The sequence below is a fragment of the Pezoporus flaviventris genome, unplaced genomic scaffold (genome assembly GCF_033815535.1).
Source record: "Pezoporus flaviventris isolate CSIRO_AGI_PZ_B2104156 unplaced genomic scaffold, CSIRO_AGI_Pfla_v1 ptg000093l, whole genome shotgun sequence".
Lineage (NCBI taxonomy): Eukaryota > Metazoa > Chordata > Aves > Psittaciformes > Psittacidae > Pezoporus > Pezoporus flaviventris.
In genome coordinates, this window is record NW_026892641.1 from 3690742 (window position 1) to 3708240 (window position 17499).

General features: G+C 51.4%; 1 protein-coding gene across 6 annotated transcripts in view; it reads left to right on the plus strand.

The window, feature by feature from the left end:
* The window catches only part of LOC133281059 (protein CEPU-1), a 331891-nt gene extending 316988 nt beyond the window's left edge, over nt 1–14903 (plus strand). For 5 of the 6 annotated variants that reach the window (XM_061476207.1, XM_061476204.1, XM_061476208.1 and 2 more), the window contains 5 exons: nt 6521–6655; nt 7273–7393; nt 8854–9005; nt 11517–11549; nt 13397–14903. In XM_061476207.1, the coding sequence (XP_061332191.1) occupies nt 6521–6655; nt 7273–7393; nt 8854–9005; nt 11517–11549; nt 13397–13497 (542 nt within the window). In that variant the 3' untranslated portion in view covers nt 13498–14903. The remainder of the gene's footprint in view (nt 1–6520; nt 6656–7272; nt 7394–8853; nt 9006–11516; nt 11550–13396) is intronic. The other variant, XM_061476205.1, reaches the window with a different exon arrangement.
* The last annotated feature ends 2596 nt before the right edge of the window (nt 14904–17499 follow it).

Sequence of the window (17499 nt, forward strand, 5' to 3'; positions counted from 1 at the left end):
ATGCATGGAGGGGATGCTGCCCTGGCTGCTCTCATTTGCTTCAGCAAACAAAGATTTGGGAAGGGAATTCTAGAAAGGCCTGAACTTTGTTCCTTGGTTTTTAATTGAGCAGTTGGGAGCAGGAAATGCAGGGAAGTGATTGTGCTCCTGTGGTGGAGGCTGCACCTCAAATCCTGTGTTCGGCTCTGGCGCCCTCACTACAAGAGAGACATTGAGGTGCTGGAGCGGGGCCAGAGAAGGGCAATGGAGCTGGTGCAGGGCCTGGGGCACAAGTGTGATGGGGAAGGGCTGAGGGACCTGAGGGGTTCAGTCTGGAGAAGAGAAGGCTCAGGGGGGACCTGATCGCTCCCTAAAAGTGCTTGACAGGAGGATGGAGCCAGGAGGGGGCTGGTGACTGCTCCCAAGGGATAGGACAAGAGAAAATGAACTCAAGCTGCACCAGGGGAGGTTTAGATGGAGCTGAGGAACAATTCCTTCCCCAAAGGGTGCTCAGGCATTGGAACAGGCTGCTCAGGGCAGTGCTGGAGTCACCATCCCTGGAAGTGCTCCCAAACGGTGTAGCCGAAGCCCTCAGTGCATGGGTTAGTGCTTAAAGTGGGATAAAGGTTGGAGCTTAAAGGTCTTGCCTAACTGATTGCTTCTATCTGCCCACATACATACTGGGGGCTGTGTTGCCTCTGCTTTGAGCACTCAGCTTTGGGGCAATTCCATTCCTTTCCCTACCTCCTTCCCTGCACACAGAGCGCTGCGCTGCCTGTGTGATGCTACTAAATCACCCACCCTACATCATCCCACCTGCTGTGCCACAGAGGAGAGGTGAAGCAGGTCTTGGGCACCAACAATTCCCTCTTGGTACCTTTGTGTGGTTTATTTAGTTACTCTAAACTGCCCTACAATGGCCGTCACTATGGGAGTGACATAGGAAATATACGGCCATTGGGTTTAGCACGTCACTCGGAGCAGGGAGTCTGCACAATGTTAATTTTTATTGCCAGAAGTAGCCATAAATTGATAGTTGAGAATGGCTGTAGGGGCTGTAATTAACTAGTTACTATTTCACCTCCAAAAGGAACAATGTTTCACGCTCTTCCTTTTACTTATCTGGAATCAGCCCGCTGTCAACATCCGCTGCAGCCCATATAAAGATTTATAGACCTTAGAGGTAAATATTGACTAATGGGTAGCTTGGCTTAATGTTCACCTTGAAGGACAATAAATTGTGCTATTGATTGAAGCCAGATGTCAATATCTGCATTGTTGTAAACATTTTAATAAAATTATCTCCATAAAATATTCTCCTTATCCAGCCCATCCTGGGCAGGAGGATCGGTGCCTGGAGGATGCAGCAGATCAGTGTAGGAGCTATGGTGGTGCCTAAGGATAAGCCTTAGGACTCTGGGCATCAAACCCATTGCAGGATGCTTTGCTGAGGGTTTGGAGCTTTAGAGGTGGAAATAGTACAGCCTTGGTGGGGATCTTGCCTTGGTCCAATGTGCAAGGAGTTCAGCCTGGGGAAGAGAAGGATCCGGGGAGACCTTAGAGCAGCTCCAGTGCCTAAAGGGGCTGCAGGAAACCTGGAGTGGGGCTTTGGACAAGGGCCTGTAGGGACAGGCCAAGGGGAATGGCTTTAACCTGCCAGAGGGGAGACTGAGATGAGCTCTTAGGCAGAAGCTCTTCCCTGTGAGGGTGCTGAGGCACTGGGATGACTTGAACAGAGAAGCTGTGGCTGCCCCATCCCTGGCAGTGTTCAAGGCCAGGTTGCATATGGGGGCTTGGAGCAAGCTGCTCTAGTGGAAGGGGTCCCTGCCTGTGGCAGGGGTTGGAGCTGGATGAGCTTTAAGGTCCTTCCTAACCCAAACCAGGCTGGGATTCTAGGAATTGCTGTGGGCACATGGCAGCATGGAAGGTATGCTGTGGGTGCTGATTGCTGATATACCACAGGACTCAGAGCAGGAGCAGGACTGTTCCGTGAGAGTTTTGGTCCTCAGAAGATACCATGGTGTACAGAAGCAATGATGGACACTGTGACAGAGAGTAAGACCTCTCTGCCTTGTTTATTAATGGCATTATGGGCAGCATTCTGCAGGGAATGCCCTAAGTGCTGTGTCCTAGAGCTCTGAACATGCTGCACCAGCAAGCGGGGGAACGGCGGCACATCATTAATTTGGGAGCATGTGTTCACTTTCTGGTGAGTTATTATCTTGTCAGAGGCTCAATGGAAGCAAATGGGTAGGAGGAGGCAGAAGGGAGACGAGTCAGGCCAGGAAAACCCGGAGAAGCAAAGGGTAAAGGCAAGAAGGGAGGAACATGGATGCAGGAGGCATCTGCCGTCCTCATCCATTCACACTGTGTGGGACCCCAAGTCCTATATAGCATGTGATGGTTTACGCCATCCAGGTGGATTCAGGCTCTGGTTTTCCATCTCTCCAGCTTTCACTGGGTTAGTTCATCATCCTCAGCTGCTGAGCAAGGATTACACTTGTGCCTAGTCCATTTCTGGCCTGTATTATATTATTAGTATTAATAATAATAATGATGGGTGCTGGCTGTGCTGGTTTTCTAGTTCCTGAGGAGATGAGAGCACTCTCCCATTAATTCCTGCAATATTTCAGCTCCTAATTGTGCTCAAGCAGAGGCAGCCTTGAACAGTTCCCACCATCAATTCCAGCTCTGGAGGAGCTCCTGGAGCTGCAGGGCCCTGGGCCAGAGCATCCCTGAACATCCCTGAGCTCTGGGTGCTTTTGGAGGTCGGGATGGAGGGAGCTGGGTCCCCACTGCATTGCTTTAGCTCTAGTTTCAGAGGGGTGGAGGGATGACTGCAGTGCAATCCCAAAGGGATACATGTGAGGTGTTGGAGAAATAATCCCCATCCAAAGCCCACCTAGGGCTTGCCTTGCTCCTAAAACCAGGGAATTGAGCTTCACCCAAAGCAGAGACCGTGTTTATCAGCCAGCCCTGGGTTTATCCCAGGTTGTGTTTGCTGAGCCCCAGCCCTGCTCCCTGGGTCCCATCTATTTGGGTTTCTATTTCTGGCAGTCACTAATGAATGAGATTTGTCCAGCTGTCAGGAAGACTTCCCATTATAAACAGGCAAGAAAGCAGAGGCCAGGGAGTCGAGCTGTTGGGCAATTACTCTGTGGCCATGCCTTTGTCCTTTGGCAGCTGGAGCAATAAGGCAGTGAAGTGACTTTCTGGACCCAGTTTTCCTGCAAATCCCCTTATGCAGAAGGGGATGGAGGGACACAGCAAGTGGCTTCTTCACCTGGTGTCCTCAGGGCAGGAATCACTAATGTCACCTTATTCCTTGAGATGCTGTAGCCTGCACTAAGGAAGCAGGATGTGGCCAGCATCTCATGCAGGAAGGCCTTCCTAATGCTATCATCGTTGTATCTGATTGTGCAGGTGTCAGCCCTGGCTCAGAGCATTCCATTTTGGTATGGGGTGGGCTCTGCACACCAAGGTCCATGGGCAGCAGCTGAAAACGCAAGGTGCCAGACTCCAAGCCCTGAACTCTGTGCTCTGCTGCTTACTATGTGCGTATCTCAGACTCCAGTACAGGCACAGAGAAAACCTTCATCTCTCAATTTTCGGAGCTTTTGCAGGTGGAAAGCTGACCCTTGCAGTTACTTTAATGAAGTCTTTTGCCAGGGAATGAAACACACTCGAGCTGCTTTGCTCACACATCAAACTGGGCCCGCAAACTACAGCTTGGCTATAGAGAGACCTAATTCTTGCTGTGTGTGAGCTGGCTCCGGAACACTCAGGGAAGAGCCTTTGGGTAGTTGGGAAGCCGAGTGGTATGTGAGAGTTTGGAAGCAGAGTGTTATCTGAGCCTTTGCACAAACCTGACTCACATTTGCTCATCGGAGCATCTGAAGGCCACCGGCTGTGGCGTTGTTTTATCAGCAGGCAGCGCTGTGCTACAGGGAAGCTGATTCTGGGTCAGCTATAAAAGGGATGACTTTTCCCTCCCCTCTCTCCTTTTGCTGCAGCAAAGTGCTGCCAGCCCGATGGATTTAACGCTGGCATTTGTGTGGCTGCAACTAATTTTGGGGTAAAACCTTCATATGCTGCCCTTCAGTTGTGCTGAATGATGAGCTCAGCAGCTTTGCCTGTCAGGCCCTCGGTGGGGTTGGCGATGAGGGTGAACATCATAACTCATCATATGGGATTCACAGGAAAAGCTGCTTCCCCCCTTCCCGAAGCTCATGGGGTTGGTCTGGAATGGTGGGATCCATGTGTGTGGACACAGGGACCTCAGTTCAGTGGGTGGGCGAAGTCCCAGGGTTCCCATAAGGTTTGCTGCAGGGCAGAGCCAAGCTGTGATTTCCTGACATTTCATATCCCTGCTATATGTGTTTTAGAGACTGTTACTTGGGTATGCAGCAGTAGAAAAGGTGTATTTATTTTAGAAACATGATTCCCTGGCTCCAGTTAAAGATGATGTTAAGTCCTACCTTTATGGGTTGAATGGATCTCTACTGCCAGTGCAAGTACCACAAGCAACTTGTGACTCATGAATACAAAGACATTTTATCTTGATATCAGTGACCATAATGCAGATCATGGAATAGGAATTGGCATCCTGCACACTGCAAATTCCCATGTCTAGGAGATGCTGTAACAGAATAGCTGTCAGTGTTGTCATATATCAGCTGGATGGACAGACTTCGCTTGCTCCTGATATGAGTGGCTGGAATATCAGAATCCTTCTGTGATAGAGACCTGTGAGGGTGCTGAGGTGCTGGCACAGGGTGCCCAGGGAAACTGTGGCTGCCCCATCCCTGGCAGTGTTCAGGGCCAGGTTGGACACAGGGGCTTGGAGCAACCTGCTCTAATGGAAGGTGTCCCTTCCCGTGGCAGGGGCTGGAACTGGATGAGCTTTAAGGTCCCTTCCAACCCAAACCATTCCATGGATCTATGATTAGGGCTGAGCATCTTTGCATTAGTTTGGGCTATCCCGGCTGCGATGCTGAACAATCCCAAACCTGGGACTGCAGCAGCAGGATCCCAGTGGGTGCTTATTGCAGGAGCTCACCCTGTTGAGCTGTGCAGGAGTGTAACAGAAATCACACCAGGGCTTTGTGTGTTTCCCAAAGAGCCACATCGGTGGGTGGTGGCGTGTGGCCACACTCAGTATTGATGTACCATGTGAAGGGATGCTACAAAAGGCTCAGCAGCAGGATGCGCCCTGGCAGAAGCATCCCACGTGGATAATTTGCATGGATTTATCAGGAGCAAGATGCGCACGGTTCACTGGTCAAGTGCAGCGAGCTGTGGCACATCAGGTAGCCGGGTGGAAAGCCAGGGTGAGGGTGGGATCACCGGGATCCACCGGCTGCATCCCACAGGGACCTGTGCTCGGCCTCTGTGCCATTGGCACTCACTGCTGGCAACAGCTGTCCAGAGCTAATTTATTTCCTAATGCTGCAGCGATGTTAATTTATAAATTACACTGGTAATTCCAGCTATTATTAATTTCAGATGGTGTAGGGCAAGCCAAATTAAAATATGACACCAATTGCCACACATATGTACCAAGGACTAGCGTTTAAAATTTATAGGAATATTAAGTGTGACACCGGTCCTGGAGATGCTTTGCACAGTAATTACAGCATCTCGGCCATCAGTGGGAGATCTGGTAGGGAGATGGGAACAAAAAGAAGGGAGAAGGGAAAAGTTGTCCGTGCTGTTTGTTCCTGCTGCGTTTCCTCGGGATGTGGATGTGTTCTAGCTGCCAGCTTTCTTGGTTGAAATCTGTGCTTTGTTGTAACACCGCGATCTCCAACCGGGAGACTGTTGTGGTCCAACACTGTGGTTTTCCAGGGATGCTTCAAAGTGAAGCAGACTCTTGGAAGAGAGGGGGCTGCGTCTGTGTGGCTTTGAGCCAAACTGGAGGGAAAGGGGAACAAGCCCCATGGGATGAGCCTGGAGCGGTCATGGGATGAAGTGTTTCAGCTGAAGGGAGGTGTTGACACCGCAACTAATGGGAATAAAGTGGCTGTAAATGAATTGAAGCTGAAAAATTAGAGATGGGTGTCCATGTCTGAACACTGTTTGAAGGGTCTGAACTCTTCCATCCCTGTAAGTGTTCCTTTACCATGTAGCCAAGGCCCTCAGTGACATTGGTTAGTGGTGGTCTTGGCAGTGGTGGGGTAAAGGTTGGACTTGATCTTAAAGGTCTTTTCCAACCTGGGTGACTCTATGATTCTATATGAACCCACCAGGAGGTGGGATGTACAGTTGCCAATAAGAGATAATTTCAGGTCATTGTTGCAGGGTGCATGTGGAGATTGGTGCAGGTTTGGTGAGGACCAATTTGCCCACCCTCGGGACATTGTCTCCAGCAAGTGATGCTCTTAGTGGGGTCAAAGCCACCGCAGAGGTCTTGCTTGGGAACACCTTTCTGGCAGGGGTTTTGTTGGGATGGTGGAACACATACAAGGGTTGGGTGCTCTGCGCAGATAGAGTTTTGCCATGCTTCCCTATCACTCATGGCCCTTTCCCTTTGTCCCTGCAGCCGTGGGCTTCATCAGTGAGGATGAGTACCTGGAGATCACGGGCATCACACGGGAGCAGTCCGGGGAGTATGAATGCAGTGCCTCCAATGACGTGGCAGCGCCTGTGGTCCAGCGAGTCAAAGTCACTGTCAACTGTGAGTAGGCAGGGATGGAGTTGGATGTGCCACCCTATGAGGGGATGGGATTTGGGAAGCAGGAGCAGCAAGAGTTTATTTGGACAGGTTGTGGTTTGCCCTTTTCCCCCCCTTCTTTTCAAGCTGCTTTTTTTCCCGTCACCTCCTCCTCAGCTGTCTCCATCAACCTGGGTTTTCCACCCATGGTGAGATGCTGTGCTGATAACCTCTGGGGAGAGGAGAGAAGTGAGCAATAAATAGGATTTTTTTTTTCCATTACAAAGAATAAGAGAGAGAAAGAAAGAAAGAGAGTGAGGAAGCAAACAGCATATTTCATGCTCTGATAGAGCTGAAGACCCTCCTAAACCCCTTTGTGGCCCCCCATTGCTTAGCACAAGGACACACATGGTACCCAAGGGATGGGGACTCCAGTCCTCAGAGAAACCATCACTGGTCTGCAACGTGGGGTCCTCCATGAACCCCAAACCCCTTGGACAGGAGCATCAGGGGCTGAACATGGGCTTGGAGATGATTTTGGCCCCTTCCTAAGTGCAGAGAAATGAAAGGGAACTTGAGGAGCAAGGGCAGAGGGTCAGATGCCCCAAGGTGTTGACCCAGGTTTCCCATCTTCCCCACAGACCCACCGTACATCTCGGGTGCAAAGAGCACTGGGGTGCCAGTGGGGCAGAAGGGCATCCTGATGTGCGAAGCTTCTGCTGTCCCCTCTGCTGACTTCCAGTGGTACAAAGATGACAAAAGGTAAGATCCTGGGGGACAAAACTGGGTAGGGGACCTGGTGTGGGAGCTTCCTCAATGGGGCCACAATAACCAGTTGAATTCCCAGTAACCCTCAGCACAAGCCAGGTTGGGATGCTGGTATACTGGAGGGTTTTTTTCCAGCAGCCTCTTTCATCCAGACAGGTTTTCCCTCCCTGTGCAGGTAGCACAGGCAGGATCACTGCTGCCCGTGCCTCTGTTTTAAGGTAAATCCCTGCTTAGGTGAAGCATAACATCCGAGAGTGATATTGGCAGCACAAATCCAAGCACTTAGGAGAGGATGAAATCCCTGTCATCTTTTTAAACACTTTAGCCAGAAGGCAGAGTCAGCTCCTTGCTCTTGGAAAGGCAAAAGAAATGAGGTGTTGAGAGACGGGGTTTGCACAGGGATGTGGCTTGGGAGCAAGCAGAACAGGGAAGGATCCCGCTCTGGAGCGGATGACCCCAGGCAAAGGGTTTTAACCCTTTTGACATGGGTTATTGGTGGGATTTGGCAGTGCTGGGGTAAAGGTTGGACTTGATGGTCTTAAAAGTCTTTTCCAACCTGGCTGATTCTGTGATTCCATTTTTCCATTGCTTCTCCCTGGGAAGCCCGGAGGGGCTGTAGTGTGGCTGAACACAGCACAAGCCACCTAGGTCACTAAAAAGAAGCATGTTTTAACCAAAAAAGATGCTCCAGGAGCTAGAGGAGAGGTTGGAGCTGCCTTTTTGGGGGAGGAAAGGAGCAAGAGGAATGTAAAAGCAGTGGATGTTTGCGTGGCAGATGAAAGGCTTTACTCAGAAGTAGGTCACATCATGAGGGCCTGCAAAGCAGATGGGTGCTCAGAGTGTAGCAGGGGTGAGAATGGAGATGCAGCACCTCCTGGGAGGAATTAGCAAGCAAAAGAGCTGCAGGAGCTAAGCAGGAGGGGGACACCGGCTCAGGGATGTCAAAGCACTTGGGTGATGCTTCAGGTTTGTGTCAGCTGAGGAATGCCTCCCTGCTCCATGGTCCACACAAAGGCATGGGTGCTGTGGCAGGGTGAGGGATGAAGGAAGGAGCAAGAAGGCACCCCACAGAGCAGGGAGGACTGAAAAGTCCTTGAGGCTGGTGTAAGTGGGAAGCCAGGAGCATTTCCCATATTCCCTTCCTGGGCATGGGAGCATCCCTCCCTCTGCATGGCTTTTGGGAAGCCCCAACCCCTTCATCAGTGACTCTGATGGATGCCCCTGATGGGGATGGTGTGGGCTGGCAGCTAAGGGATGAGGGCCAGCAGAGCAGCATCCATCTCCCATATCTCTCTCAATACCTTCTCTTCTCCCTCCTCATCCCTGATCTTTGCCCCAAGCTCTATGTCCCCACTCACAGGCAGGACCAGGGGATGGCAGGTCATGGAAAACACCTGGTGCTTCTCCTCCTGATGCCATCGCAGTGACCCTCTCCCATTCTGCTTTCCTCCCAGGCTGGCTGAAGGTCAGAAAGGACTGAAGGTGGAGAACAAAGCCTTCTCCTCCAAGCTGACTTTCTTCAACGTCTCCGAGCAGGACTATGGCAACTACACCTGCGTAGCCTCCAACCAGCTAGGAAACACCAACGCCAGCATGATCCTCTATGGTGAGTAGGGCTGAGGGAGATGGATGGGGAACAGCTTAACAGGGAGACCACCAACATGAGAGACACGGGAAGGGTCTTCCTTGTCTTTTGGGGGAGATGTGCTGATCTTTTCTGCTCTGGAGCACGGGTTGGAGGTCCTGGTAAGCTCAGGGGAAGTGGAAAACCTCCAAACCTACCTCCTGATTCAGGTCCTCTGTCTGCCAGTGTTGAGGTGTTTGGGATCTTCTGTCAAAGGCAAGTTAGGACTTGACTGCAGGTTTCTATCTTCTCACTGTGACAAATACCAAGGAGAATCTCTGTTTAAAGGTTCCCAGGGCTCCCCCACCTTCAAGGTCATGTCTTCCCCTCCTGCCAAGCAGGTATATTCTTACTGATGGTGCCAGCGGGAATGGAAAGGTGCAGAGGGCCAGGAGATGGGAAGGTGTAGAATGCAGGAAGGAGAAGAACCTATGTACCCTCATCTAGGGACTGATTTCTCTGTGTACCAGAATTGGGATGAGAGCAATGCATCCATCTGATACCGCTCATGTCCAGTAATTGCTCAACATGTATCAAGCAGAGCCGGAGCAGGGGCCATGATCCCCAGATCCCTCTCATGGCCATCAAGAGCTGAAGGTGGACATCAGACCTTGTCTCTGGCCACTTCCACGGGGATATTTCCCTGCCGGGGATATGGGGTGAGAACCATATGGGAAAAGCAGGGCTTGGGGACCTGTGCCCTCTCCCAAAATCCTCTCCCATCTCTCCTTGCCACCCGCGTTGTCTTCTCCTTGTTATTGCATGGTCAGGAACAAGCTTCGTCATTCCAAAGCCATCGATGGGGTGGCTCAGGGCTAGCAGGCTGTACTCTCAGTGATGCAAAGTACACTGGGATAGTGGCATTCCCAAAGCACAGGTTGGGTTGTTAAGGTGCTGGAGCAGCACAGGATGTATATGGAGATGTTGCGAAGCAACATCCACTTCTCACCATCCTTGAGGAGGGGCTGGATGTGGTTCAAGGGATGAAGGGGCAGATGGACAACCTGTCTAGTGTCAGTCCTGGGTTTCCCTGAGCTGTGGCAGGGGAGTTTGTCCCATCTGGGATGCTTGGCTCTGTGCCTGCACCCCTGATGCAGAGCTAACCTTGGATGTTCATGAGCCTAACACCCATTTGTTCTCCCAAAACATCCAAGTGATGAACATCAGCATCTCTACCTGCCCATTAAACCATCATTATCACTGCCTAGGAACTCAGTTCCAGCCTTCCTGGTCATTGGTGCCCCAAATAACCCCCTTTCTTTAGGGACAATGGCACTGCAGAGCTGCCTGGGCCTGGCTCCATCCATGCTGCTGCCTGCATAGCATATCCCGAGCCACATGTTCTTCCTTAGCTTGGATGGTTTAGGCTCCCTGTGGGGTTTCTGAGGCTAAATCTTAATTAATGTGTGACCTCAGTTTGGCTCGATGAACCCCCAAAAGGGAAGATGACTTTCTGCTGCTGGCTCTCTGCGAGCTGTTAGTTGGTTTCTAACCCATGGGTGATGTTCTGTGTGACTGCAGTGTCAGGCAGGACGCAGGGAAGCATCCCACTAATACCTAAGCTTGTTTTATGATCCCTCTTAGCTTTGTTTCTATGCCTGTGAATCCCGTCAGGGAACATACTTGGATTCCTTTGATCACCCATCATTTCCATAGAACAATATTGATTTAATAGCATTACTAATTGAGTGCCGCTGGCGGTGATGGCTCTCGAGCTGCCCTAAACCACCATGGACCCGATGTTTTGGGGGACAGTTTTCATAGCATCCCATTTTTGCTACAGCTGAGCGAGTCTTTTGGACATTTCCTCCCCTCAAATGAAGGTTTAATCCAAGCGGATCCCATGACATGAGCTTTTTGGGGGCTGAGTGACAGAGGCTAATGTAGTGTTACATCTTCTAATCCTTCTTTTAATCTCATTTTTCAGGAAGGTCAACTAGTGCTTTATTTAACATGTAGCACTTGTTATTATAGGCCTGCTGCCTCGTGCAGCGGCTCATTTGGTGCTGTCTGGAAGGTGATGGAGTGTTCCACAGCGTTGCGTGGAGTCAGGGAGGAGAGAACAATCCCTCTGCTTCTCCTCCATCAAGTGGTCCACTTCCAGAGACTGAGAAATCCATTTGGGATGTTGCAGGGTTATTGGAAGGGATGGGCCCTGAACCCTGCCAGAGGGGAATAAGAGGAGCAGAAGGAAGAGCTGAACCCCCAGAATTCCCCATATCCCAGCCCCTGTGCCGTGCCCTTTGTCAGGGTACCACCACGGACGTTGCCAGTCTGGGTTCCCACAGTCCCCAGCTTGTCTCAGCTCATGGACCACTATCCCCAGATGGGGGGAACCGTACCCCTAGAGGAGCAGGCTGTGATTTGGGCAGCAGCACCATGCTTTCTACCCCATCTGCTTGTTCTCCCTGGCCCCAGGTCGAGCACAGTGTCTCGAGCCTGCACTTTCCATTGCCCTTTTGCCTTAACTTTCCCTTGTTCTTTAATTTTTAGAAGAGACAACTACTGCCCTGACACCCTGGAAAGGTCAGTAATTTGGGGACCCCTGCTATGCCAAGCGCTCCCCCTCGCTCCGTTTCCCCTCGGGCCCCACCGGCTCCCACCCCAGCTCATCCCAGCCGGAGTTCCTGCCCCACAGCCCCAGTGCTCCCACTGGAATAATGATGAATTAGGGCATTCTTGCTGTTGTGTAGTTGTCCTCCCACCCCTCCTCCTCCTCTTTGCCAGCTACTGTGCCCGTCCAGTGTAGTCTGTGCCTTCTGCATGTCCCCCCCTCTTCTCCCTGTTGCTGGGGTGGAGATGGGTTGTCTCTGGTCTGCTTTCCATGTGTTGCTGTGTAATTGAGTCTTGTGGCAAGTCCTGCCTTCTCTGGGATGCTTCTAGTGCTTATGCTGAGATGCTGTAGGGGTGGAAAGGTGAATGGTCCTCTTTCTGGTGTTATCTGTGGCTTATCGTAAGAGCAGCTGGCTCGGTGTCATCTTGATTTTGGGGTTCCATAGCAATGCAGCTTTATTTGTGATGCCTTGGGATGGCTTAAAGATGCTGGGAGGGCTGTGGAAGTAGCACAGGGACAGGCACATCTTCAGATCTGCCCTTGTGTTTGGCTTCCTGGCCATGGCAGGAGCCAGGATTCAGTGGGAAGCCCCAACCCTAACACCTTGCAAGGTGTCTGTGAGTGCTACTGGTGGGAGACCAAGTGGTTAATGGTTCTTAGTGCTCCACTCAGGCTTTGAAGTGAGGGGATGTGTTGGGGTTTCTAAAGCAGGTTGGGCAGATCTTGTGGGCAGCCCTGCTACATCAGGACCTGCTCTCCCTAGAGCTTTTCCAGCCTAGTATTCCCCTTGGCCAGCTATTTGGGGTGTCTTCATGGAAGCCATTGGGTTTGGAACCCCCACATCCTTTCCCACATTGAGCCATGAGCTCCTCACCCTCTGTGATCCCCAAAGGCATGGATGGACTTGGCTCTTCCTGAGCACCCTCCTCACACCAGTTTGTTCACAAGATAGTGTGGGCCCATGGGCAGAGCACTTTATGGGTGGTGAGTCCCACAGAAGCTCTGTGGAGTTACAGAACACCAAGTTCTGAATGCAGTACTAGCGGCAGTGTCTCTGCTGGGTGGGCAGGGAGTTATTATGCCCCCACACAACAAGGAAGGGAGATAACAGGGTGGTCAGCCCTATGTGCTGACTCACTGGGGCTGGCAGAGTGTGGACAGTGTTGGGCCAAACCCATCTTGTCCTCTACAAGTGTGACTGGAAATGTGGACAGATTTTGGGGGAAGGACAAAGGGCATTGAAAGGGGTTGGTTGGTGGTGATGAGCAGGGGATAGGCTCAATATGGGGTATCAGGACCATAGTGGACTTACGGAGGGGATTATGTCCCAGAGGCTGGGGTTGATAATGGTACGGGCAGATGCGGATACCCCCTGTGCTATCAGAGCCATGACACCAGGAGCCCAAATTATGTGGGTTTGTTGGTTTTCTTTTCATAGAAACATAGAATCAGCCAGGTTGGAAAAGACCTTTAAGATCAGCAAGTCCAACCTTTACCCCAACACTGCCAAGGCCACCCCTAACCCATGTCAATGAGGGCCTCATCTACATGGCTTTTGAACACTTCAAAAGTGTGGTGACTGCAGCCCTGCCCTGGGCAGCCTGTTCCAATGCCTGAGCACCCTCTGGGGCAGGAATTGTTCCTCAGCTCCATCTAAACCTGCCCTGGTGCAGCTTGAGGCCGTTTCCTCTTATCCCATCTCTTGTTCCTTGGGAGAAGAGACCAGCCCCTCACTCCAACCTCCTTTCAGGTAGTTGGGTTTTAGTGGGTTTTATTGGCTCTGTGGTTAACCACGGGGTTGTTCCTCTCCCATCCACAGGTCCTGGTGCAGTCCACGATGGGAACAATGGCGCGTGGCGGCGAGGAGGCTGCGTGTGGCTCCTGGCCCTGCCGCTCGCCCAGCTCGCCCTCCACTTTTGACCTGAGAAGCCGGCCCGCGGAGCAGCGGCGGCGATGACCATGGCCAGCGAGTGCAAGCAGAAGGGAGAGGAGGAAGAACAAGAAGAAGAAGAACAAGAAGAAGAAGATGATGTGTTCACCGTTTCCGAAAATAATCATAAGAATTGAGAGAGTATCCGGCCAGGCCACCTGGGGAGGGGGAGAGAAGCACCAAACCATGCAACAAACTGCAATGAGAATTTGGAAAGGAGAGAAACAGCGACAAAAGCAGAACAAATCCCAGGCTTCCTGCTGAAGATGCAACGCAACTGAGTCTTCTTTTCTTTTTTTCCCTATATTTTTTTTTGGTCTCCCAGGCCTTTTTTCTCCCCTTTTTCGCTGTTCTCTGCCCACAGGGGACAAGCAGGGCCATGGGGCACGGTGCTTCCCACCACCCGCCCGCTCCTTCCCACGGGACCCTCCATGCAGACGTGCCGGTTCTCTTCTTGGCTGAGATTTCCCCGTCTTCTCAAGGACTGTGCCGCCATTTGTGTTCCAGAATATATATATATATATCCACATATACATATATATATATATATATGTATAGATATATAGATCTTCAACAGTTACCACACCACCACAGACAGAAAGGGAGGAAGGAGACAGGCGTCGAGCCACGCGTTCATCGTACCACCCACGGACATTGTGAATGAGAAGGGATTCTATATCATGGTTCATTTTATTAATTGTATTTTCTGATACGAGCCTAGAACTCTTAGTTCCTAAAAAACAGAGATGCAAAAAAAAACGAGGGGGAAGAAAAAAATCAAAAGGAGGAATAAAGAAGAAAGGAAGAAAGGAGAGGAGGAGCGAGCAGAGAGAAGTTGTCAAGCGCCGCGCAGCCAAGGAGGCATGGAGAAGGAGGAGGAGAAGGAAGAAACCTGTGCAAAATCCCCCCAAAACCGGCCCGAAAAGCAGTCTGATGTCTGAACATTTCTTGCCAAGGGCACGGGCAACTCTCGCCACACGTCGAGGCGGAGGGAGACGCTAAATCTTTTTATGGGATATATATATACAGTATATATAAATATACATATATATATATATATAATTTTTCTTTTTGGTTAGCCTTCTAGCCACGGTTCCCAGCTGGGTCCTTCCGCTGCCATTACTGCATGCTGTATATGGAGTTAGGTGTGTATTGGTCCTCAACGAGACCAGCGTCTTGGTCCACATGTCCCCAAACCCCTTCACCTTTCTGCTCTCGGGTCACCGGTGACAAAGGGCCACGGGGGACCGGGGCCCATCTCTGTCGCCTTTTGCCATGGGGCAGGGATAGGGGGAGATCTATGTAGCTCAGTTTTCTATTTTTATATATATATATATATATATGTATGTATATGTGTGTGTGTGTTTGCGTGTGTGTGTGTGTGTATATATATATATATAAAAAACCAACAAAGATATAAGGAAAAGGCGGCGAAGCGATGGGCACCCGGCCACCCCGACCCGTGGGATTGGGAATGTTGCAGTGGTGGGTCTCTCCTGCGGTCACTTTTCCTCCTTTGGGTTCCTTTCCTTGCCTGCAGCTGACAGCGGGGGGCACGCGGGGAGCACGGGCGGGCGGCGAGGGGGGGGCTCTCTCTGCCTATCCATTAAAACGATTGTTCCATGTGGCCGCTCCGTCTGGTTGTGGTGCTCATTGCCGTGCTCTCCCACCCTGGGTAACAGGGAGGGACATGGGGAGGGACACCGGGAGAGAAGGCACCCTGGACCTCACCAGTGACGTGTCACAGGTAAGGCTTTGGTGAGTACATGGGGAGTGTGCGGGGGGGTAGCTCTGCCCTGTTTCCCCCATGCAGGATCCCACTCGGTATCCCAAAAGCTTCCCATGAGCCTCATGGATCAACTGAAGTGAGTCCCATGGGAAGGAGGCACGGTGATGAGGTGAGTGTAGGAAACTGGATGCCAAGCCCAGGGTGAAGTGTCCTGGGCTGGAGTTTGGCTGTAGATACAACTTTCTTGTATCAATCTTGGTGTTTTGCTGATGGTTACTTGGTGCTTTTGGTCTTTGGCTCCGTGTGCTGGTTTTCCTCAAGCTGCTTGGCATGTTCTTGTAGGATCAGAAGCTGCTTGTTAGTGACGGCAGGACGCTTTTGTTGGGGTTTTGATTCCTTGGCCTTATGATGAGTTTGTGTCACCCAAGAGATGCACATGGAGAAGAGGGAGAGAGCAAAAGGCATGGTAAGGAGTTGCCTTGTGACATATAGTGGCTGAGCAAAACTGGTCTGGCTCTTTTCCCAAGGCACAAGGGATAAGACAAGAGGAAACGGCTTCAAGCTGCACTAGGGGAGGTTTAGATGGAGATGAGGAACAAATCCTTCCCCAAAGGGTGCTCAGGCATTGGAATAGGCTGCCCAGGGCAGGGCTGGAGTCAGCAGCCCTGGAAGTGTTCACACACCGTGTAGCCGAGGCCCCCAGTGATATGGGTCACTGCCTTGTTAGTGCTGGGGTAAAGGCTGGACTTGATGATCTTAAAGGTCTTTTCCAACCTTTTTGATTCTAGGATCAAAGGCAAAGTCCCAAGTAAGAGACAGGGTAATGAGGTTGTAGAGACAAGACAGTTGGTCGGTTTCCTGCATCCCAGGGTCAGGATGGCACTGGGAGAAGGCATCTGGCCAGACCAGCCCCAGTATGGGGAGGCTGGAACCAGCCCTTTCCTATGGATGTGGTTTATAGGAGCAAGCATTGGAGCCAGATTTGCCTTCTGCAGCAGATGTACCTCCATCTCTCCCAGGGAGAAAGGTGGTGGAGGGCTTTGTGCAGCTCTTGGGGCCGCCAGGACAAGTAGAACCAGCCTGGCAGCAGAGGCAGTGCTTGGGGGGCATGGGGAGTGCTCATACTCATAATGGGGATGGAGGTAATGGGGCCGTCTCCTTCACCTCTCTGTAACTGTCAACTTTTCGGTGCTCTAGGTGAGAGATCAAGGAGTGTGATGCCAGAGGCTGAGGGACAAAGAGCAAGTTAAAGACTGAGAGCAAGGCTGCTCCGTGGATGTATTTCTGTGTGTATTTACTGACATAGGTACTGGTGTCACTTGGTGGTGAATAGGGTGAATATACACCCTCCATCCCTCTGGACCTAGCAGCTGAGACCCTTGTCCTTAGGCGCAAGTTGGGTGTTGTTGAGGGCCAGGGAGGAAACCATCCAAACCAGGAAGGGAGCCAGTGGGCAACCCAAGGCCAGGGACATGTGGAAAGGGGCTGCGCTACATCCCTGGTGCTGGGTGATGGTGTCAGTGAGGTGTGCTGGCAGATGGGATATCAGGCTGTCCATAGGTGTTTATCTCCCATGGAAGTTGATCCATTGCTAGATACCCAACAAACTTGGCATGGTAAGATGGGAAGCAATAGAGAGGCTAGTAGTCCTAGCTCCCTGATAGCAATTTGGTTTTGGAGAGGCTCAAAGCACAGAGGGTTTCCCATGGTAACACTGAGGAAAGCCTTTCGGGTAGAGGAGCATGGGGTCAGGATGTAGCTCATCCAAGGCAGGGAGACTTTCTGCCAGGCTCATACACCACAGGGACAGCAGTGTTTGGGACACCCGGGAGGATGCACAGTGTAGGGCAGCTCACTCCTTGCCAGATCCCTTTCCTGAGGAAGCACTTACCTTACTGCTGGGATCACTCAAGGTTTAGGGGAGCTTGTTGAATGTTTTCTCCCAGTAGATGGGGTGGAAACATGAAGCATCCCCCGGGGACTATCCCAGCCCCATGTTTTTAGGGTGAGATCATAGCTGCGCTGGGGAGCCAGCTTCTTCTGCTCCCGGTCCTTGTGGTCTTAGTCCTTTGATGAAGACTTTTTGTCCATGTCACACACTGTCAGATCCCAATGGGAGCAAACCACCCTTAGGAGTGTGTCGTCCACAGAGACTTTGTGGGTAGGTTTAGTTTTTGGAGCAGGTCTTGTTAAGAGACAATGGAGAAGACGCCAGGAACTGCTCAAAGGAAGCTCCCAACTGAGCAGCTTCTGCAGAACTTAG